Source organism: Stegodyphus dumicola, chromosome 7, assembly GCF_044657685.1.
Source record: "Stegodyphus dumicola isolate Sdum_Otavi_A_Nest chromosome 7, ASM4465768v1".
NCBI lineage: Eukaryota > Metazoa > Arthropoda > Arachnida > Araneae > Eresidae > Stegodyphus > Stegodyphus dumicola.
In genome coordinates, this window is record NC_140774.1 from 202,145,682 (window position 1) to 202,170,969 (window position 25,288).

General features: G+C 30.2%; 2 protein-coding genes across 3 annotated transcripts in view; both read right to left on the reverse strand.

Moving 5' to 3' along the window:
* Positions 1-23,369, reverse strand: part of LOC118195036 (zinc transporter foi-like) — a 128,029-nt gene extending 104,660 nt beyond the window's left edge. The window contains exons 1-2 of the mRNA XM_035366273.2: positions 23,282-23,369; positions 22,975-23,005 (exon numbers count right to left, since the gene is read on the reverse strand). The gene's annotated coding sequence lies outside the window, so the exon portion shown is untranslated. The remainder of the gene's footprint in view (positions 1-22,974; positions 23,006-23,281) is intronic.
* LOC118195050 (calmodulin-like protein 4) lies at positions 8,546-23,374 on the reverse strand. Of its 2 annotated transcripts, XM_085821238.1 has the most exons (5): positions 23,282-23,374; positions 22,975-23,005; positions 15,401-15,532; positions 13,061-13,243; positions 8,546-8,795 (listed from the first exon to the last, which is right to left on the reverse strand). In XM_085821238.1, exons 1-5 carry the CDS (start codon positions 23,282-23,284, stop codon positions 8,695-8,697), a joined length of 450 nt encoding a protein of 149 aa, XP_085677364.1. In that variant the 5' UTR covers positions 23,285-23,374; the 3' UTR covers positions 8,546-8,694. The 2 variants fall into 2 exon arrangements, with proteins under 2 accessions (XP_085677364.1, XP_035222175.1); XM_035366284.2 differs by lacking the exons at positions 22,975-23,005; positions 23,282-23,374 and adding an exon at positions 18,087-18,302.
* Between the last annotated feature and the right edge of the window lie 1,914 nt (positions 23,375-25,288).

Consider the following 25,288-nt stretch of genomic DNA (forward strand, 5'->3'; position numbering starts at 1 on the left):
GCATAGCAAAAAAAAGGTTCTTACAAAGTTTCCAGTGAAAGTTTGTTTTTAATAGGAAAATGAATAAAGGAAAAATGTGAAAATGTCCTTTCAGTAGTAGCAGAACTAACATACCAAGTATGCAAATATCTAATAAGTTTACAAAATTTCTTTGAAATGTCACAAATAGGTGAAATACTTTACCACCCTTTGTAAGCTGCAAGTGATTCAACAAGACCAGCGAAAAAGTACACTGGTGTGCAAAACTTAAGCAACAATGTAAATTTTAATCAGATAGCCATGAAATTGCAGATAAACGTTTTTCTTGCGATCAGTACAATGAACACACAATTCAGTAGAAAGGTCAAGCGTATTCAAAAGTCAGGGAAAAAAGTCACAGGCTATGTGAGCGTTTGCAAATCACGTGCAGTCAGCATGCTCAACTACTAAAGAAATATTGATTATATCATCTTGGGAGATAATATAATCAATATTTCTTTAGTAAATAAAATTATATATATATATATATATATATTAAAATTTTATTTTGACACTTCTCTTCTTTCAAATGTTCTACACTTTTCTTCCTTTGACACACATTCTTCAATGCTATAGTTTTTAGTGCACATATATAGCTGCAACTATATTTTTTAGTACACATTGCTACAATTTGATCATTATGATGATAATTCCATCTACTAATTGCCAGAGTTGCACTTTTTACAGCTACAATTTCTGTCGTTTCTTTTTTCATTTTACAAGGGTTCTTGACATTGTGGGTGGATGGAAGCAATGTGGAAATGGAGAAATCATTGCAATAATGAAAAACAGAATTCATACAACAAATAACCTGTGAAAATTCACAAAAATAATGTTCGCATATGCAATAATTTAGACTCATTATGACAAAGGACATCAAAAGATCAAACTGATTTGTGATAATTGTTTCATAAAGTCTGTGTTGAATGGCAAGGAAGCACAGTAATACTAGAATATAACAGGACTGTGAGGTCGGAGTCATAGAATCAGAATCAGATTCGGGGAGAATTTGGGGTAAAAGAAGTGGGAGCTGGAGTCGCTAAAAACAGGTTGACTCCGACTCCAGTTTTTGTTGCAAAGTTTAAATTTGAAATGAAATTAAAAAGAATTGAAAAAAAAAAAAATTATTGACAAGCTGAGTTATTATTTTTACTTATGAACTATATACATTAATAAATAGTTATTTTCTATTTTATTGACATATTAATAAATAAATAAAAGGGAGGAGGATGGATGCGATATTTACCATTAGTGATTAAACTGATTCATTTAGTTACAAATCTCACTGGTAAATTTAGGTAAGCAGCAATAGCAGCAAGAACTCCCAAAATTGATGCCATTCTTAGGAAGCGAGCAGGAAAAGGAGCAATTATTGATCAAGCAACAGGATAAGGAAGTACATATTTGATGATAAAGAGGTTGCTAGAATTAGAAACTTTTTTAGAAGATGTAGATAACCCTAATGTTCCATTAACAGAAAGACTGTGGAATGATCTTGCAGAATTGGAAACTCTTCCTTCTACACCGTATAGAGCCACTAAAATGCTGTAATCTGAAGAATTGACAAGAGGCAAGAATGGAAGAATGTGATGTTTGTTCCTTCTGGAATGGAGGGTTTATCACAGAAGGAATCATTTCTTCAATGAAGAAAAGAGAAACTAGTTTGCTAGACAATGAGATCTTGCTAGGTTCAATATATGTAGATGCGAAACACCGAATTTTCTTAGATGATGAACAAATTAAAACCGCACAGAAAGCCATTTATGAACTTTCATTAAGAATGAAATTATTCTCAGAACGACTGGAAAATCTGAATCAGGACAGTCAAACTGCAGACATTGCAATTCAGTCTTTATCATCCTCTTCCAGTGATGAATTAGATTTTGAGAAATATTTTTGGATAATATTGAAAAGGCTAAGGCAAAGCGAATGAAAATAAAGAACCAAGAGCCTTTAGATATAAAAATGAAAAAATACAAACAAGATTTTTACATGGCCTTTGAAGAAATAGAGAAATATCATTGTGCTTGCAAGACACCTCTCTCAGAATTTATAAAAATCTACCCTAAAAAGTGAAATGAAATAGCTCTTCCTGCTACTCAAGTTAATGCGGAAAGACTCTTCTCAGCTCTGAAGTTTATCAAATCGGATCTATGGTCCTCCAACAAAGATCTTGTCGAAGTTATACTGTTTCTTAGAAATAACTAATGCCAGTTTTTTCATTTCATAATATATGCTAATTAATATAAATAATTTGCTACGCCATCAATTTTTTTCTATAGCATCTATTACTTCTTTTATATTAAAAAAATAAGTTATAACCAATGTGCATATATATATTTACATATACTATATATATGAGTGTTTAAAATTCCAGGAGTCGGAGTCGGTCATTTACCCTACCAATTCCACAACCCTGTGGATGACAAGAAATCTGGAATCATAACTTTTTATAATGAAACAAATGTTGTTGACTGTGTCGACAAGAGAGTGGCATTTTATAATGTTCCACGAAATTCTAACTAAACGTAGCAGCTTATAATTCATATTTAATTTTCAAACCTGTATAGGCTGAAGCCAAAAACAGAAGAATGTTCTTAAAAAACTCATGTTCAATTTGACAGAAGACCATAAAAAAAAGAGCAATGTCAAAAAACATTCCAATGAATATCCATATTGTTACATAAAACTGATCAGGAATAGTTGTCGAGTAGGAACATTGAAACGAAACAGGAAAAGGGGGCTGATGTGTCTATTGTTAGGACAGAAAAACTCAATACATGTGCGAGCTGTGCAAAAAATACATTTGTTTAGAGCATGCTTTTTTTGTGTGTGCAATGAATGTAAAAATTAAATATGAAACATTGCTTTGAGTCAGCTATTCATTAATAACAGAAAATACCTTTATGAAATGCTTACTTTATTTTAACTATTTTGTTTTGTGTTAAAATTCACTACAACGTCTAAACAGACACCTTGTCATAAAAAAAAGTTCGCAAGAATATAAAAATTTATTTTGTTGATCTAGTTTAGGATTTTAGTGTCATAAATATGTCTTAACATTTCTAGCAAAATATTTCCAACCAAGCCCACAAAATATAAATAAAAAAATAAAAATTTATTTTAACAGCAGAAAGGGAACTTCCATACAATACCACACTCAAAAGAATCCTTTTAAATTCTGTTGATCTATATACGTGTGCATATACATTTATTCCTACTTTAGATGAAAACAGCTTTGATTTTTATCATTAATCTTTTTAAAATTTCCATTTTTATATCCACAATCATTTCATAATTTTGCAGTCTAAGCATTTATTAAGACTGCAAATAGCTTTAAACGTGTACATTACTTACCATATACTACTATACTAAAAAATGAAACTTAACCATTTTTTCACATTAAACTTACATAATTTTCAGAATTTGAATTGCTTAAAATTGCCAGTTACAATTCACTTTTTTCCCTCACCATTTATAAAATTATATGTAGTTATTATTTACATTACAATGTATTTATTATTAATCCCAGTTCATCACACGGAGCTCGAATTCCAGGTATAGATGACAAAGCAGATAAGTCACTTTATTTTTACTTATATAAACATGGTTTTAATATATAAACTTAAAACATTTTTTTACTTTTGACCTAATGGCATATCTTTTAATTCTGCGATATAATCAGGAGTCTACTGTACATACGTATGATGTAGGTACACAGGCCATTTTGCTTTACTTATTAGTACTTACACACTACAGAATCATGTTTCTTATTGTCATGTAGAGGGTAGACAACATTAATGAAAAAATTAACAACTTCTTTTATTTAATTTGCTCATTTATTTAAATAAAAATTATTTCTGGCTACAATAAATTGTTCTTTGAGCAGTCCAGAAACATAGCTGCCTAGTTGTATTTTTTAACAGCACTAGTCTTCTGCTGAAATGCTAAGAGAAATGGAATGCAGTACAAAACCCGAGATCCAGACTAGGTAGGACTTCAATTCCAGTTTTGGAATTTCTCCAGATATTACATCATCAATTTAAATTTAGTAAGATAACATGCAGAAATTGAAAATTAAAAATATGAAATAATGGCTTTTGAAATAATGAAGCATTTATAACCTTAAGTTAATAAAAAAAAAATTTTTTTAAAGCTCAATATCTGTTTGCTTTATTAAACATTTCTTTCAATGTAAGTTATTTTGTTTTTTAAGCTAACACTTTCTCTTTAATTTTATAGACAAACTTCTTATTCAATTATAAACCTTGACTGTTCAAGTCTGGTAATTAACATGTTGAAAATTCCCACTAAATTGTCAATGGATATTCTTTCATTCTCAACAACCTTCCTGTCTCTTTCTTCGAACTCGGCAGCATTCTTTTTTGGATTTAGAACCATACTACAGATTTTGTCATCCATTTATTGACTGATGATTGAGGCGTTCTCATCGCAGTGAAAAACTTCTGATATATCATCATTTATTACCACTTCTCCACAAATCCCATTAATTGGAAAATTTTGCTTTATGTTTGTAATATCTAAAAACCTTCATATTCATGGCTATCATCATGAAGCTTAGCTAGTGTCTCATGAAGCTAGCTTAGCACTATTGACAATGTATCATGAGATTGGAGACTAAAGTCATGTTGTCCACTAAACTTTGCCTTGCTTCTATTGCAGACTGTTGAAGTTGAGCCTGTCCCTCACATGCTTAAGGCTTATCTCGAACAAATAAATTCCATCATAAACTTAGGCATATCTAGCCTCCCTAAATTCTAAAAATTTTTCCACCTCTAATTTTTTCATCTTAGTACCTTCCTTAAATTCTAAGGAAGCTTCTCAAGCTGCCACGGGTTGACAATCATGTGGTAATGAAAGCAAAGATTAATAAATAATGATTCCCCATAACAAGGCTGTAAATTATTCAGTAGGTGTAAAATCAAAGATTTTTTATGTAGAATGTTTCAATTTCAGATGTATGCCAAGGAAAAAAGTGGCTACAGAATCAATTATTAATCATATAAGATATGTATGCTAATATTTTTTTTCCTTCTTCAGTAAAGGTATTTTATTTAGTGCCAAAGTGAAATTAAGAATCATGTCACTCCAAATTTTATTACTGTTACGAATTTTGTACTATATAAATAATTATAGTGCAATTATATGTGAAATTGATGGATTTTTTCGGTGTGATGCAACATGACAAATTGAGAGGGAAGCTAAGCCGTAAAAGTAAGAATACAGGGGCAAGTCCATTTAGCATTGAGTAAATGGGTATCTTGGTATTTGGCAAGATATCGCCAAGCCGGCAAACGTTTTGGTGGCTAATTTTTGTCACCAGCAAACGTTTTGGCGACTAATTTTTGTCACCGCCAAACTTGGGAGATAGTTTAGCGACATCTTGGTCAGATCCCTGTATCACCATAACAGGTATCATAATTGACTAAGTATAACTGATTACTATATTAGCTGTAACCATAATTCGACCCTCATGTTGTATTCCAGTGATTTCGAAAAGCAGAAAGTACTAAAAATATCTCGGTGACTGGATGAAAACTGTGAAAACTAAACGGAAGGCCTGTGACAACATCTGCTCTCAATTGTTGTTGGTAGTTGAATGCGAGTTTCAAGTACGTAGCTCGCTCTTTTAACAAGCTACGTACTCGCTCTTCAGCTGCTCTTTGCAGTCTGTTGTCTTGAACATTCATAGTACTTAGAAGTGTAACTAATGATTGTACTCTGTGATATTATGAAGAGTGTTATGACTATTTTGTGTATGCATGTATTTTAGCACATTAGCCTTCCACCATCCATAATCAAAAGCTGCAATTTGTTTCTCATTAATCTGTTAAACTTGCTTGATGAAATAACACACGAAAGTCATGTATATGTTATTGAAATCTGCAGCTATTAAAGTCTGCATGTGTTTCTTGAAAAAATACATCACAATTTCACAGTACAATTTCTTAGCAGGTATAATAAAGATAAAAGATCAGGATTCCTTTAACAATTTCAACAAGCAGTACATGAAATTGATTTAGCAAATGCTACTGTTTCAATATTGCTTTGTGCTCATTGGCTGATGTGTACCAAATGGCCTGCTTCTTTGTTTAATGCCCTTTGGAGAACTGAATCATGACAATTTCAGCTACATCTACTTACACATGGATAAAATTACTGGTAGACTCAACTTTCTTTTTAAGACATGATTAATCAAAAGAAAAAGCAAACCATTTCAGATGTGAGAAATCACAGTTTGGGATCGAAATGACAAAATATTAAGACAAACTAAATACTAAAAGTCCTGAAAAATTTTATGAATAAAACAAGGTCAGGAGTCTACTGCCTAAATTGGGAGAACTGGCATGTCTGGTGTATGTACATGTTAAATCATATACATGAATATCTACTTAACTCCCTCTCTGCTTATATATATATGACTCTCTCTCTGTCTCTCTCTCTCTCTATATATATATATATATGACTAGTACATGTCCCATTTTCAAAATTATCTTACATATGCTGTCTCAGAAGAAAATTCAAGATAAATTAATATTTAAAGTTAAATTTGAGCAATGCATTGCTTAAAGATGACTATAAATATATTTTTACAATTTAAAATATAAAAAATCATTGAATTTTTTTAGATATATATTTAGCAAATCAATAAAAATAATTCGACTTCCACTTCATTTCAAGTCCATTACCTTAAGATTATTTTACCTACAATTAGTTCGTACATCTGCTTAAAAAGATCAGTACATATCCAAAGTTTACCTATGTCACTAATTATGTACTACCCCTTTTAGGCAGATTTACAAACTAATTAAGGGTAAAATAATCTCAAGGTAATGGACTTGACATGAAGTGGAAGACAAATTATTTTTATGGATTATCTAAAGGAAAAAACTTCTGCAATTAATTTTTATCATGAATATAACACACTAATAATTCATACTTAAAAATAATTAAAACTTCTTTGTTTAAAAAAATTAATTAGGTTACAAAATAAAGAGAAGAACATAAACCTTGAAAGGGATCACATTTTTCACATTTATATCTAAAAAATTTCAACTGATTTTTTTTTATATTTTAAATTGTAGAAATATGTTTACAGCCATCTTTATGCAATGCACTGCAGAAATTAAACTTTAAATATTAATTTAACTTAAATTTTCTTTCTTTTCTTCTGGGACAGCATATGTGAGCAAAATTTGGAATTAGGCCATATCTACTTTACAAAAAAAATTTTCTAAAATAGTAAGAGATCATCTTTAAATCTGATTCATTACTTTAAAATATAATAGGTTTCTTCATACAATTTTAGCATCTTCCTGGGATGGTTTAATCTACTTTACTAAATTATTAATTTAAATATTGATTATATATATGTATGAAAAAAGAATATGTAAAAGATTAAATTAGCAACGTAAATTTTCCTTCTCTATTCTAAAATAGTAACCCCTCTCTGCACTGCATCATTTCGAGACTATTCTATGTCATAGGATTCTTACGCAATTACGATGATGTAAATGGAACTAAAACTAAACCAGCCAATAGTAATTTTACAGCAATATTAACTATTCAATCAAAATGCTTTGAGAATCAAAACTAACTCTGTTTGACTTAAGATTTCATCCTGAACATTACGCACTTGCTTTCCACGCTTTGGCCTAGCTACACTGCTGTTTGTTTGCTGCTGCTTTCTTGATACAAAATTTTAAAAAAATGTAAGCCCTTTGGAATAGGCACGTTCAATGTGCTGACTTGTATGTAGAGCCGCATGTTGCTGAAAATAAAACTGAAGATTTAATCTGCATTCGCCTCCGATTTCCTACTCGTTATGGATCAACACTTCTAACCAGTCCAAATTCTTGCTCTTGAATATATTACATATATATACTATATATATGCCCACAGATTGCTGTACTTATTTATATGAAAATTCAGAAATACTGTTTCACCAAATGATAGTTTAGAACATCTACTCTAACTCTAGGTAACTAAAATAATACTTATTTTCGTTGCAAAATGTATGCTTTGTAAATAATTTAAATAACTTACACTTCCAAAAAATTAACATAAATAAAATAACACAAATACCTTAAAATATGATAAAACATATTTTTTATGTCTAACACCCCATCTTTCTACTGTACACATACATATGTTTGTCCATACAAATCTGAATTAAATGTACTATTTTGTTGTTACTGCAACAAAAGTAAGCAGTTGCATACTCAATACATGTATCACTTATACATTCTTATTTGCAAAGGATTAGCCTTTTCTACCTGCTGAAAAGTCACTTTTATACCATATGGCTTCTTGCAGTAGCAGGAAAGCCTTAAAATTATTATTTAAATATTCAGATTCCATTAAACATCTATGGAATAAAACAAAATAGACGATAATGTCTTTGGCATCACAAAATATAACACATATTTATGAAAAGGAACTATGTACTTAATATGGATTAATGTGTTTTGAGGAAATATGATTGTTACAAGCAAGTACACAAGACTAAGCTTGGAATTAAATATTTTAATAGCTGCATAATAAAAACCAACACCATATATAAATGTGTGTGTATATATATAAAAACCTCAGTCTAAAAAAATAAATAATGTAATATATAAATGCTTTATCACAATATAATGAAAATTTCAAAATTCAATAATAATCAGGCACCGGAGCACAGACCACCCTAACAAAGTCATCATAGTTGACATATCCATTGGGAGAAACGTTGGCTTCTCTGAAAATGCGATCCACTGTAATAAAACATTGATATTAGATGAATAAAGTAGCATCTGTAATCTTGTAAAATTAATAATATTTAGATAAATGACTAAAATCTCTACTCAATTAGTGAATAAAAATCCTGATTTATTCAACTTGTCTTTTATAAACACCAAACTTGTGAAGTGAAATACTGTCCTAAGAGAACTTAATGTCCAAAAAGATGAAAAGATGAAGCTTGTTTAAAAATAGCAAAGTATTAAAATGCATTAAAGTAATTTCAAAATAACATAGCACCTTACCTCTCCCCTCCCCAAGAATGTCACTTGTTCAAGGTGGTTTTATTATCATGGAAAAGAATAAACTACAGAACAATACAAGAAGAAAATGTTAGAAGCTTTAGTCATATTCTTTTTGCGAACCTCTATAACTGCACTTAGAACCTCTATAACTCAGCATCATAACCAACAGTGATTTTAAAGATAAGCCACAAAATAAACTATCCACAACGCACGTTTCACTGTAAAATGTGCTGGAGTTGCTGGATGGCAGACACAAAAATGCACACAGCACATTTTGAACTTCAAAGATATATAACAGAAACTATATAATAGAAACATGCCAAAAAGTGACATGAATATATATTCTAAATCATCATTTTAGTTCAAACAAAAAAAAAAGGGCTCAGTTTTCAAGAAATGAGAGGTGCATATTATCTTTAAAAAGAATGATCAATTTGGGAAACTGTTCTACAAAACTTAAATTAAACAGTCAAAATTTTCAAAATCATGAAAGGTTAAATTGTAAAACATGTTATTTAAGCACACAGATAATTCATGTACATATTGAATAAAAAAGAAAACTAGCATATCCTCGGGGAATTTCATTTGCTTCATAATTGCCTTTAAGATTTTACTTGATTTAATACAGAATTAAATTTTTAAAATTATTTAGAATATGTATTGCACAAAAAATTTAAAAGCTATTTAGATATGAAATTGATAAAATGTATTACAGACAAAAGTCGTTAATCCGGACTCGTCAGGACTTCGGCGATTCCGGATTATAGATCATCAGTTTAAATCTCGTAAGATGGGATGCAGGAATTCTAAAATTAAAAATATGAAACCGTAATTTATGAAATAAAGAACAATTATGATCTAAAGGATATCAAAATTTACAAAAAAAAGCTTAATATTTATTTGTTTACTTTATTAAACATTTCTTTCAATGTAAGTCGTTTAAGTTGCTTCATTTTATGTGATAATACTTTCTCTTTAATTCTATAAACAGACATAATTTCTTGTTCAGTTACAAAGTTCCGATGTTCAAGTCCCGTAATTGCTGTGTCGAGAATACCGACTAACTTGTCAATCGAAATTTTTTCGTTTTCACTAACCTCTCTGTCACCTTCATGTCTTTACCCATTTTTTAAAGCAATTCCACTTTTTTTTTGATGGACATCGAAACATACTTTCGTTTTGTAGATCCTTTGGGAGCTCCAGCATCAGAAATTCTATTTGACATAATCGAAAGTTCAAGTTTACGTTTATAAAATTGCTCTTACAGTCTGCAAAAAATAATAAGCTGGATCCAATTCGAAGATTAAGGAACAACGCAATCATCAACATTAACTGAAATAGATAATTTTTAGCTTATATACCATCCGTTATACATTAAACGCACACGCGAAAACGTATTCTGCGTTTGCGCACACGCATATATGCGCAGTCGTAAAGGTCTTACGTGCACGCGCGTAAACGCCTATGCGCATGTGTCAACGAGGCGCATGCGCAGAAAGTTTTTGGCTTTGAGGTCCGGATCATAGATCATTCCGAATTATGGGTTACGAATTAACGACTTTTGACTGTACCAATCTTCAAACATTATCACTATGTGTTCCTTGACAAGTAAAATTTAATATATTGAAATGCCAAAAAACTGGTACTCTTGCTTTAATACTTCCAAAGGACTGACATGCTCATGGAATGACATTTTTACAGAGAAATGCATTCCATGAGCATGTGATTTGGTTTATTTAATTATGGCAAAGCACACTAGGGCTATCTGCCTAAGGGAAGGGATGCCTTCGTGGAGGACTTTCTAAGGAAAACTGGCTTGTATGTGTGCTTACACATGGGGAAAACCACAAAAACGCCCATGCAGCCAGCCCGTTCGTGGGATTTGAACCTCGGACCGAACTACCAGTGTTCAGCAACTTTACTACTCGGCCACTGGTGGGCCTCCATGAGCATGTGAAAAAAGTATTCTGCAGCCAATGAACACCCTACTTCTCTGCAAAAATACAGTCCTGCCCTTTTCTTAATGTTAAACATATGATTTCTCTGTTTTACAGAAATTTTATGTATGTTACATGATATTCTAGATATGTTCTATAACGAGATGTGGTAGTTTAAATAACCAGCGCAAAATGTCAAACTCAGAAAAATGTTTTTCTAAACATAATTTGTTAGCTCTAAACTTGTGTGGTTCCATATGGTCTGTTAGAAAAGGTAAACAAATCCAAATGAAGGTATGACACAAGTGGTCATTTCACTAGAAAAGCTGCCCACAGAGTTCACCTATCAGAGATGTAAATTTTCTAATGAAGGCTAGTTAAACTCCATATTATCAGAGCCACTGCAGCCTGGAATCTGTGGTTTCATAGGCTTTTCTTCATACAAATTCTTTCATCTGCCCATCACAGTTGAAAACATAACCAGTCACACTATTCACTTCCAATGTACAAAGTTTAAACTTCCTGAACCCAAACAGAATGCAGTTCTGTTTTGTGCACTATTCATAAATATTAGACACTATAAGATAATAATATATATTAAATACTTCACACACTTTAAATATGAGACACTATAAGATATAACAATCTACAGATGGTAAACACACATACAGACAAAATTATGCAACCCCATAAAGAATCAGATTACTGATTATAAATATAGGAGCAGTCTGTGGCATCCCACACCACAACATTTCCCCATGTTTACTCAAGAATTATCCATATCACAACAGAAGCAGAACTCATCATTGAAAACTACACATCACCATTCAGTCTCTAATCATGCTTAGTTTCACACCAACAGAATCCATTCATACAGATTTGTAGAATGAGCAGCACACATCAAATTGGATGTTTTAGTTATATGATATCCACATGGGAACCATAACAGTGATGATACAATAAATATCAACATAAAGAACTCTGTACATTTCCTAAGATATCCAGAGAGGTGAAACAAAACATAACAACTGTTGTGCAAGCAACGTGAAAATCCTCAGTCGTGGACGACATGGCCTGTTGAGGCATTAAAATGGTAAAAATAAACAATCAGAAATTTGTAATAAATACTGAAAGAAAAAAATATTTTATAGAAGAGCCCAATCACTAGAGATACCTAGTATTTGAAAACATAAGATAGCCAAGTTGTGTTATCCAGATTTTCTATGCAAACAATTTAAGTTTGCCTCACTTGTCTTTGAAGAGTGGTTACATTACTTTTGACAACATGTGTATTTTGAAATCATTCAAATAAAAATCTAACTAAAAAAGGAATTTAATGCATAGACTTAAAGAGTTTTTAATTTAAGCTGCGAACCCATAAAAGTCATGTATATTAAAATGTTAACAATTATTAAGTTATACTATTAAATTATACTTTCTTTATTTACTCGTTTTTGGCATTTAATCTAAACTTCACAAATCTCCTCTACACCATATTATTCTACAAACCACTGCTCAACAATGAATGAAACAAATGAAATTATTCATTAAGCAGACTTTAGATAGCTCATTTCAGAAATCAAAGATATGTAGTAAAAGGGAAAAAAAAGATTCTATTTTATGCTATAAATACAAAATTTTAACCAATTATAAGATAAAATTCATTTTAAATAATCAAAGTATTAGTATATCATTTAAGTTTTTTCTAGTGGGTTTTCATATATCAATGAGGAAATAGACTTAAATTCTTTAATGTAGCCATGAAGAACATTGGAATAATAATTTCAGTGTCCTTCCAAAGATATATGGAGTATATCCATGAGTATAGAAAGCAAGAAAAATCTGGACAGCAAATAAAAATTCACAAAGCCTGAATTATCCAGTGGGCACAGGGACATAAGTTTGTTTTTGGCAACTGATGAATTGTGCGACAGAATATTTTACAGCTTCAAAAGTCATTACAAAATGGGGGATACTTTTCAAATTTCATTATCAGATCAATCCCACTTCTATCTTTTAGGCACAAATTATATATTTGAGAATAAAAATGTGAGTTACCCTCTTTGGGACTCAGCTTTTCTCCCCATAACAGAAGTATGTGCCGCAACTCCCGTGCAGGTATACGACCAGATTTGCTTTTGTCACTAGCACGGAATGCACGCAGGATTTCTTGAGGAATATTTTCTTTCTGGCTATGATTATGCATTATCTCAAGCATATCAGCAAATGATATCTTTCCATCTGCAATTAAGTGTATATATATCAACGTTGAAAATAATAGCATGGAATGATAATAAAGGTGTAAGCTCAACACCAAAAATTTTGAATAAAATTTTTATCACAATTATTTTTTAAATTTCTAAACTGCATCTTTTCAGCAATGTTAACTATACTTATAAAAAAAAAAACTAATAGTTAAGTAGTAGTTATGATGAGATACAAAATAATTATTGGATTAAAAAAACAAGATTTTGGGTAGAGATTCTACAGTCCCACAGAATTAAAAATCTTTTTACAAAATTGAAATTTAATCCCAAAAATCTAACAAACAGAAAATGTATTTTCTATATTTAAAAACATGATAAACAAGAATTAAACATCCATTATAAGTTTAAAAATTTTATCACTTTTTTTTTTTTTACTATTATTCTGGTTATGTCTTATGGACAGAGCAACACCTGCATACAAGAATATTTTTCATAAAAGAATAATTTAAAATGTATTCATACTTGATTTTATGCAAATTCATGCTCTGATATAACTGAATTTTATGATCACTGCAAAAGTAGTTTAATCAATTTTAATGAAATTTTCTTTTAAGCAATATTTTCTTTTTTTAATTTTGTGTTAGTTGCTTTTGCATATATTTTAATTTGTCAAAAAAAAGGTGCAATTAGTAAAATACACATGTTTATATTTTATACAAGAATAAGTCACTCATTCTGTTCCTCAAAGTAATACTCAAATTCAAAAATATAAATAGCCTGCTAACCAGATTATTCTCACACATAAAAATTTACTTAAATGTCTTTTAAATGTGAATGGCTTGAAATGTAAAATTTAAAGAACCTAATAAAACTATTATTTCTACTTCTTATGTTTATTACAGAATACCAAACCATCTAAATATTGAATGAAAACGTAAAATACGTAACTTTTTATCATCAATTTAAAATGGAATCGGAGACATTTGAAATTTATGATACGTAGAGGTGCAATTTATGAAAATGCCTCTCAATTTTTTTTTCACATACTTCTCGAATAGTTCCTTGTAGATAGTCCAAAGGATTGCACACACCTCCTTTCATTTCAGAATAAATGGGTTATATATGTTAAATTTTCTATAAACTGGACATGCTTGATAAAAGTGACTATAATTAGCAAAAAATTAAAGAAGTTGTCATATCTGACTTTGGAAAATAAAAGATAGAATAAAATAGTCCTTTACAAAGTTGCTCAGCATCATTCCAATTATTATGATTCAACATCCAGTTTACATATACGATTAATTTTTTTTAATGATCTCTGATGGTGTACAACTGAAAACTTGATTTTTGGAATTTTTTAACCCAAAATGTTATCATTAACGCGCATTAGATTTTACTGCAAAATTTATTCAAACTAGTATTTTGAATTTTTTGTGTGTATCATCTTGCATTTCATGTAATGCTGTCCATCAGCAAAATTATTCAAAAAAAAAAGAATTCCAAATAAGTATAAGACAAAACCCAGTTTACTATTTCAGAGTGTATTTCAAAATATCAGTTAAAAATACATATTCTGTACTCAGTGGTATTAACATATTATAAATTATAAATTGGGAGGACGTCCGACAAGTTTGGATTAAAGACTTTGTACTGTATATAAAAAATACGTGCATAAAATATGTTTTAATAATTGCCAAAGAGAAAAAGCTCAATGTGTGATTATAAAAGTTTCACAATACTTGCAAAGCAATGTACCCAAATAGGATCTTTAACTAAATCTGCATTGATATTAATGGAGGAAAACAATTTTCAGAATAATTCACACATATTACGGTTATGTGAAGAAGTCCTGTTCTATAAAGATTTTTTTAAAAAAATGCGATATATTGATGGAATTAAAGTGAAAAATTTGCAGCATATTGATTTTAGTTTTTATAGTACCTGACTACGCTTTTCTATCTACCAGTAACATATAGAGTAAATTCTAATAATGAAAAGGGATTTCAGCCATTTTTTTTTTTTTCATGTTTATGAGAATGTATTTTTTTTTTAAAATTAAAAAACTAAATACATATTTTTCAACAAAAATATTGTACTTTAATATAATTAGTAATAACTATCCAATAGACCCTCAAAATTTATTTAATTTTAGATTCAAAAACAAAAGAATGCAAATAAAATCCTAACTCACTTTTTTCTTTGAAATATTTTTTCAATTCTGTTATAGTGGGGCTCATTCCCAAAGATCGCATGATGATTGTTAACTCATCCAAACTTCGTATTTGGCCACTTCTGGCATTCAAGTAAAAGCAATCACGAAATTCTGAAAAGATTTTAAAAGAGTTAACTTCCTATTATGAGAAAGGAAACCTTATACTTCATTCCAGATCAAATGAAAACCTTCCCATGCTACGTGCAAAAACCTACATGTACTTAAGGAATATTCTGGAAATTAACTAATGAATAAACTTTTCATTCTTCAGACTCTAAGGAAAAATTTAAAATCTAATTTTAGTACTATCTGCCAGTTAACAATGAACAGCACCAAAAGAACCCTTAGTCGTTAAATACAGATGATCTATAGAATACTCTCCATTATTAAATAATGAAAATATGTATGTATGTACGCATATTCCTCAGAGTGCGAAAAAACTGGCACACAGCCACCAAATTTTGAACACACGCAGTCCTCTACATTTCATATTTTGTACAAAATTAATTCAATTCTGATTAACAAACTCAGCAATTTAAAAGCAATGTGTTGCCACTAAGTGACAGATATTTATGTTTCAAATTTAATATGGAATCTCGGTGACTTAAAATGTGTTGCAACTCGGGGAAGGGTAACACATTTTTTGCCTTTCAAATTTAATCCACAAATTCTGCTGCTGAAAAAAAATGTATTGCCACTGACTGACACAAATATTTTAATCTTCGACGTCGTTTGGCAAAGTGCAAGATATTTAATCTTGTCTTTCAAATTTAATCTGTCTGTTACAGATTAACAAACTAAGCAAACATAGTTCTTAATCTCTCTTATTAAGCTAGACTTAGTAGCTAGTACCTAGCTGAACCCATTAAAAATACTTTTTAAAATAAGTGTTACAGGTTGCTAGTGTTTTACAAAAAGCAAACAAACGCATTTTGTGGTACAGGAGTTTCCTCTTCAACTTTTACTTAAATATGTTAAAATCATCATAAATTAGCACTCATTTCTTCTACAATAAAGAAATAAGTTGCATCACTACTATGATGCATCTTCTTAAACTGATAATTTCTTAAAATGATAAGATGGCGCAGAATTCTAATATATAATGTTTACTGGCTAGAAAAAATGGCTCTCATATGTTCACCAGCATAAAATGTAAATATATTATAAAAGAATATATTATATTCTCCTAGAGCTTCAGACTTGTTTCATGCCACTGATTAATTTGCATAATATGTTAAAAAATCTGTACAGAAAATTCTCTCTAGATATCATAAACAACTGAATGAAATATACTAGGAAGAGGAAATAACAAAGACAAAAGTAAGTTAGCACATAAATTCGTGACAAAACCAGTAAAAAATTATAAGTGCTATACTTTAAAAGTACCTAACTGGCTCTGTGTTCTATTACTTCATTTTAAAAAATGGACATTTTGAATTTACATGCTTAAATTTACAAAATGAAAATCGAGTAAATTTGCTTAAATATTCGACTTTTTTAATGCACATAAAAATGTTTCATGCTAATGGCCAAATACCGAAACATTAACAAGCTTTTACAAAATTATTACAAAATTGCTAAATGCCAGAAATTTTTCAGGGCGATTCAAAAGAGCAAACAAACAAAAAAATTAATAATAAACTCATAAATGATTCTATGTATTTTAATTTAATATTAATTTATAAAAAATGTACCAAAAATTATATAGATATACTTTAAACTAAAATACAGAATATTTATTTTTAAATTTTTTTCAAATTAAATAAGATGTTCTTTTAATTTCTACTGGAAATTTTAAGAAATAAAAGGCTTTATATGACAGCTGCTTAATTTTTAATATGCGCAATGCTTAATATGGCTTTGTAAGCAATATTTTTAAAGTCATCTGCATTTAAGAATATCACATATAGCATAATGAAAATTAAGAACTCTCGTGCCTCACTTAAATGGCTGAGACCACACGCATTCTACTTTTAATAGCTATTTTACTTTTAACTTACAAGCTAAGAAACAATCAATTTTCTCAAATGTAATAAAGATGTAGATCCAAGTAAATGACAGAAAATCTAAGAAAATCCTACGAACTGATTTTCCTAAAAAACATGCGGCTCATGAAGAAAAAAGACCTGATGCACATTTAAAGAATCCTTCAAGAATAAAATGAGAATATTTTTTAACAGATTACTTCAATCTTAAATTGTTAATTTGACCAAGTATAAAAAACAAAAACATTCACTATTCTGAACAAAAAATTATGCAGCCATAAAATACTAAATAAAAGTGAAATATGGTCTTAAATTTAAATTTCGTTCAATAAATTTCAGTTGCATTATCAAAACAAATTCCTGCAATTGATATGTTCTGAGTATTTTGTGATACCAAAGACATGATGATCCTACTATTTTCTACTACATTAATATTACATGAAAAACATTAATTACTATTACCATAAAACAGAATGTAAACAATACACATAACTTGAATTAGTATAATGTACGTATAAATTTTTTTTAATATTTGAATGTTATACATAAATGAAATATTTTACATATTTATGTTCATATGAGAAACAGTAAACTACCAAATATGCATTTAAATAAAAAAGGAGTACCAAAATAATGCATGCAAAAAAGCAGACATGTATAATATATATATTAAATTTAACCCATATAATTGCTTCTTCTTTTTCTTCTTTCCTCTTTAATTCTCCTGGTTTCTTTACATACTTCCGATTTTCCTTTTGTTCCATTAGCGATCAAGATCAATGATATTCGAAGTAATTATTCCAGCCTAGATACACTTATACATCCACTGACAATACTATCAGAAGCTTAGTAGACAATTAATAGTACAGAACAGTGTATATCAATTAATAAAGTTACTTAATAATTGATTTGATTACTCTTCTCGGTTTCTAATACGATTGTATTCTTGCCAAATTCTACCGAGTCTACTTCCAGCTTCCAAGTAATGTATTTCTCCATTCATTTTCATGATAGATACGTAGTGCAGAATGAAAAAAAGCAATATAAAAACCATGCCAAAGAAGAAATATAAATACTTTGCTTACTTCAGTAAATGGGAATAATGACCATTTTTATATATTAAAACCAATATCGGAAATATTTCAACAATTCACTTATTCACTTATTTTTAAAAATTATGATTTCAGTAATAAATGAATTCTTCGTGAAATTTAGTGTTTAAATATATGAATAAAAAAAATTAAATCCTTAAAAACAATACATTTTTATAATAATTAAGAATGTTTTTTAAAGTAACAATCATCAGTGCTTAACCTCATGAGCTTGTATTTCATTTTGACCCCCCCCTTTTTTTGGTAAAGCAAAGATATTTACTTTAATGATGATATACATATATGTCAAAACATAACTCAGCCCAAATTGTCACAAAATTAAAGCATTCTCAACCTAGAGCTTTGTATATTGTATGCAATATTTAAGTTTGTACATACAACTAAAATTATTCAAGATAATGCTACTTTGGAGAGTTTAGCAAATAGTAAAAAAAAAAAAAAATTAGTTTGTAACTAGCAGCTGCAGAGGTCATAAGAACATTTGAATCAATAGCAACATAACATCTGCATGCTTGAAAGATTTTTGCTCTAAAATTATAAAAACGGCCTTCTTATTTATTACCAACTTGAATATCAAATATATATTGAATGTAAAATTATACAAGATTTGGGGGGGAAAAAAGTATTTCAGCCATAAAAGCTGACGTATTTCGTGAAAGTAAAACATTTGATCTGATTATGAAATCTCATAGAACACGAAAGTTAGGGTAGATGTTGCCAATCATTCAGGCAGAAGTTTAAACAAACAGATCATTCTTTATTTAACTTATTATTATTCTTTATTTCAAATCATAAATCGATATAAATTACAGATGTAGGATATAAAAAACTTAAACTGTTTATCATAATTTCACATTACATTAGTTTCAAATTTATCCATTTTCAATATCGTGTACTGCAGACTTTTTTTATGCCTGATCCTGTAACTCTGAAAGTATTCTACTTCATACAGTTCTAAACAATAATCATTTTTTCAAAATTAAGTTAAAAAATAAAACATATATCCTTATTTACAAATATTAAACTGTCTCATTGAGAACTAATAAAATTTACATTAAACCAAACAAATCTGTTATGACCGTGTTGTGATGTCATGCTGTTTGGCAAAAATGTCCATATGTTAATAGTATTGACTAGCTCTACACATCTCTTGTTTACTACGTTTCTTAGGGAAAAAATTTTGGTTAGTGTATATTTTAGGGTACCCCTTGGATTATCACCAAGTTGTTGTTTCATTTATGGTAACCTGAATGGTTGAATGGCTGCCTGCATTAAGTTAATCTGAAGTTTCTGTACGATTTGGAATGAATGGGAAAAGAAGCATTTATTGAATTGCTGTGCAAATGAAGGTTTACTCAATAATCATTATAAGTGTCCTGCTTGTAGAAAATGCGTATGGTTGAATGTAAAGATGACTTTGAATGGGTTCATTGCAAGAAAGCTCACTCTTCAAATGCTCACTCTATAAAGCATTCCATTAGAAAGGGATAATGGTTTGAAGAGAAGCATTTGAGTATTATTGGGATTTTGGTTTTAACATACATGCGAGTGTATGAAGCTAAAACTAAAATTAAGACAGAATTAAATTTGATTCTTATTTTTGCAAATTTATGTGGCAACGGCAATATATAGATTCTAGTTCAGATAATTTTAGACAGCTTTGGGATGCTGTTAAGGAATTCTGTGCGTCACACATATCAAAGAAACACAAATTTTTAAATAAGGTAAGTCAATATTTTCTTTTTGTACTGTGTAGATTAGATAACAGGTTTTCCATTTTTATGTTATTTCCTTTGATTTAAAATGCAGCTTACTGAGATTATACATTTTTGTTTTAATTATATTTTAAATGCCAATTTATTGGGGTGGGCGTTGAACGTAAATAGGAATGGCACCAAAAAATTGTCAATTTTCGCCAAGGGGTACCTTGAAATATATTTTTACCAAAATTTTTTCTAAAATTCTAAAATATTCCAGTTAGTTGAATGCGGGATAGTCAGATTTTTACTGTATATGAGAGAAAATGTTAAAATAAAGTATTTTTGTTGTTAGATAATGATTTTAATCCAACATAGCTAGTGTGCTGTTCTTTTGATGTGCAATTCTCTGATGTTTCTTTAAGTGAAAACAGATAACTGTGCACACGGGGAATGCAGAATTTAAGCAATACACAAATTTGTATTATGCACAGTGTTTTCATTATACACATTACACAATATATATATGTAAAACATAAAATCTAGCTTTCAAATAATAAATAGTTTTAAGAACAACAATTTTCAAAAGTGACACTATCTGTTACACTAGATATAATATAACTGCTTGCTGTTTACATTAAGGAATATGAATTATGTTTTTTTTTCTTTTCTCTGTTGATGATTCTCCTTAAAATTGGGATGGAACAGGGTAAATTCATACTATTACGTATAAAGTACAAAACGTTCATGCCAGTGACAGATGTCATCCTGCACTCCTAGTTATGATAAAATTCACGCATTTCCTCTGATGTTACAATCAGACAAGTCATATAAGTCATAATATTATTTCTATTGAAAACAAGGTATGAAATATTCTTTCATGTCTTACAAAGAACACATTTTTAGTCAAGAAAATATTGCTTAAGTGAAGTATTTGGTATACATTGAGTTTGGCAATTTTAGATGATATCCGCCAAATTTTTTTTTTTCCTCAGATGAATGGAATTGTGAGATATTTCCCCCTCGGTCACATGTACTCCATTTTTAATTGCTACTTGTCATTTTAGAAATGACTTAAAAATGACTTCTACTATTTAAAATTTTTTAAACAGCGAAAAAAGAATCTGCCTTTTACAGTGGAACCTCAAGATACGAGCACCTCTATATATGAGAAATTTGAGATACGAGGAAGGTATAAGCAAAACGTTTGTCTCTAAATACGAGCATTGACTCCAGTAATGAGCAATAATCCAGGTCGTAGGTATGCATGGTGGGATTTCCCGATCCCACTATGCATACCAACGGCCTGGCTTATTGCTCGTTAACTTGGGGAATTCCCTCGTCAGATAACGCAGTGTTCTTTGATCTACGTGTTTGTGCACTTCTGAATCAATTGTTTATTATGTTTAACGGGAAAATAATTATTTCATGATGCCTCTCAAGAAGATTGTTGTCTCAGAGAGTGCTGCAAAGAAAAATAAGGAAGCCATGGCCATTGAAAATGAGAAAAAAATCATACATAAACAAGCATGGTGTAAGAGTCATGGAATTGGCAAAGACTAATGACCTTTCGACATCAACAATTTGCACTATTCTGAAGAAGCAGGAAGTTTTTAAGTAACTTCTAAGCACTGTCCAAAACTCTTAGAAGATGTTGAGAAGCTGCTGTTGGTGTGGATTAACGAGAAGCAATTAAAATGTCGGTGTCAGAAGCTATCACAAAGGTAAACTACGGTTATTTATTTACCAGTGTTATTTATTAGAAAAATTGATTTTTATGTTGACATTTTTGGGGTGAAAAACAGATTAAATGGGTTTCCATTATTATCAGTGGCGACGTTTGTTTCTAGATACTAGAAATTCGCTATACGAGCTCAATGCTGGAACAAATTAAACTTGTATCTTGAGGTTTCACTGTATTTACATTATGTTGCAGTTTCAATTGTTCTTGGATGATCATGATCATAACAGCACACAGTGTCAACACTATGCTAATGCCTTTTTTTTTTTTTTCTAGATCACTGTGAACATTTGGAGAACAGCATAAAAAATTACAGTATTTCTCGAAAAAGTACAAATTGCCAAGGTTGTGCATGACGGTGAATTTGTGTAATGCTTTTGACCTTTTACCAAAACCCGATTGTTCTGTACACAGGAAGAAACCATGTACACAACATAACCTTATTTAACAATTAAAATTTATATTTTAAATTTCTAACTTTTTTGAAACATTGATAATTTGACAAAAATGACGAAATTGCCAACTTACAATAAATAACTCTTAACTTTTATAAAAATATTAAATAGACACTTTAAAAAAAAAAAAAAGAAAAGAAAAATCTTATTTCATATCGATTTAAAATAGCTTTTAGAAATTATCAACTAAGCAGAAAATTTCTCTTTCTCTGAAGATTCAACTAATATAATTTTACTTTAGGAAAATATATAATCAATGAATAAATCCATTTTATGTTGTTATGTATATTTTTAGTTATTAAATTATATGCTATTTAAAAGCATAGAACTCAAAATACTAAATGTCCCTAAAACGAAACTGTTTGCCGAATTAAAACACTTCCTGTGTTTTAGTTTGGAACATACCTGGAAGAAGCACGAATATTTATATTTTACAAAAACCAAATAGCTCAATATCCACCGATTCCACAAATTAAACATTTTCCAATCTGTAAAAATGTTGAAAAATTATAATTCCCTAGAAATTTGACAAACTTATTCCTTAACAAAAATGTTCCACTTACCATCAATGTCCTGCTCTCTGAAAAAACGAGCCTGTAAATACAGCAATATTTAGATAAGTAAGCATGAAAACATTTAAAATTAGAAAAATACGAAACAATTTACGATATTTAAATTAGTCCAACAATAAATATTTATAATATGACTTCTGTCATCTCCAATTTAAAATAACAGAACAGATGATTACTTTGAAAATACATATCGCCATTTAATTACGTTTACAATAAAATAAATTTCAGATTTAAATCTTTCTGTATTATTCATATCTTTAAAAAAATCAGTGAAATATATCTATACTCAGACAATTACCATTTTCGGTTACTTATCCAAATACAACAGACCGCTGACTTATAGCAAAAAAATACAAGAAAAAAAATGTATTCAGTTTCGATTGCAGTTAAACAGTTAGAAATCACTCGAAAATTAGTTTTCGTTTGCCGTTTCTAATTAATGGAAATAGAAATTGAAAAAGAAGCATAATCAGACTTCAAGGTTATATTGTAATATTATGACCTCTGAGTTTTATTAAAAAACTCAGAGCTCATAATATTACATATAGAGTACGAGATAGAGTAAGAGCTCATATAGAGTAAGAGCTCAGTGGTCAAAGTGGGAAAAGTATATCTAATTGAGATTGGTAAGGTTACTCCGTGAAGCTACGCGTAAATTAATATTATTCGGCGTATAATCGAATTCGGCGTATTCGAATTAATAATTGAAAATATAACGCTGATTTTTGTTGTATGACTTCTGAATTAGGACGCGTAAATGTTGGCCAGAAATTTAAAGTATGAGAAAGAATAACACCTTCGTGAAAGGAATGCTACTTTATAGTGGCTACTGGCCATTGCTACATGTACTTCCTATGGTAGAATAGCTATTAAAATAAACAAACAAGAGTGGAAATTCTCAAATAAGAACACATATAATTATTCCAATCAGGCAGTTTTACAGCTATACGTGTGTTAATAGAATATTCCCTACATGAACCGGTAGAATCTGTCAGAAAAGAAATACGCGAACCTGATAGCCAGCGCAGGTTATCATCTTTCCTTGCAACATGATTTCGGTACTTCGGTAATAGCAAATACAATTTCATTTTACGGATTTTCGAATAAAATTTTTCAGAAGGGATGATGCTTTGTCTTGGGAGAATTGTTGCGACCATCTTCACACAGAAATCGGCATTTTCAAAAGAAAGGGCAGATGAAACTTGAAGAGGGGAAAGTACTGGATCCATGTTCATTCTTCCCTTTTATTCGCATGTTATTGCATAGTTACTCGAGAGGTAAAATATAAAGGTTACCCTATTTGGCCCTTAGCGAACCATTCCAACTAGACCCTGTCTTCCGAAAAGTACCTATAAAGATAGAGACAAACAAAAATTACATTGATATTGATTTTATCAATTAAATCTCACATTAATATTGACTTTTTCAATTGTAAATTTTATAGGAGCACTCTAAGTATTCAGAAAGCAAATAACATGTCAAGCAATTACGAGGAATATATTTGACCCTTGAAAGAAAGGGACCCGCATTATTCTTCCTGAGATGCATAATCCCAGGGATAAATAGAAAGGGCTAGCTCATTTCTTTGTTCGACTCTGCTTAAATGCTAATTGCTTATGCTTATATTAGCCCAGTTGGGCTTTAATAAGCTATATTGATCTAATCCCCTAAGGACAATCAGAATGTCAACTATCAGCTAGTTCCCAGCCAGGAAATCGGAGCGGGTAAGGAAAAGAGGGCCCATCGGCCATAGTGACAAAGTCCAATCTTCAAAGTAACTTAACTCTTACCCCTGAGACAAGAGTAATAATCACGTCTATGGAGCTATGAAGATGCAAAAGAAATGAAAATACATGAAATGTACATAGGATACAGTGTTGAACATGTAGTAAACAAATGAAAGTGAAGTAATGTATGCATAAAAATGTGTTATTTACATATTTGAAAACGAGTGGGCTAAGTGACAAAATTGTGATCCCTCATTCTGTGAGCCGTAAAAGGCCTGATATTGTAGTCCTCAGGAATGCAGACATAGTTCAGTACAGCATTAAAGTTTCCTTTACTGCAATTCAAGCCTTTGTCAAAGAACTTGCTGTTAAGTTTTTGCAGATATTTGTCAATATATTCAACTTGTAAATCATCGTGCAGGAGTTTGTTACGGATGTAAAAATGCGCTCCTGTCATGGTGCGTAAGATTGTGTTTTGAGTCACCTGCAATTTGTTGATATCTGAGCTCGTAGCAGTCGCCCAGACAGGGGACGCATAACACATAATTGGTCTTAAAATGGAAATATAAATCTGTCTT

Excerpts from the sequence above, each read along its gene's own strand:
- LOC118195050 (XM_085821238.1), bottom strand. Across the intron at positions 15,533-22,974 it reads CAGAGAGCAGGACATTGATG|AATTTCGTGATTGCTTTTAC; the intron begins GTAAGTGGAACA and ends AAATCTTTTCAG. Across the intron at positions 13,244-15,400 it reads AAAATATTTCAAAGAAAAAA|ATGGAAAGATATCATTTGCT; the intron begins GTGAGTTAGGAT and ends ACTTAATTGCAG.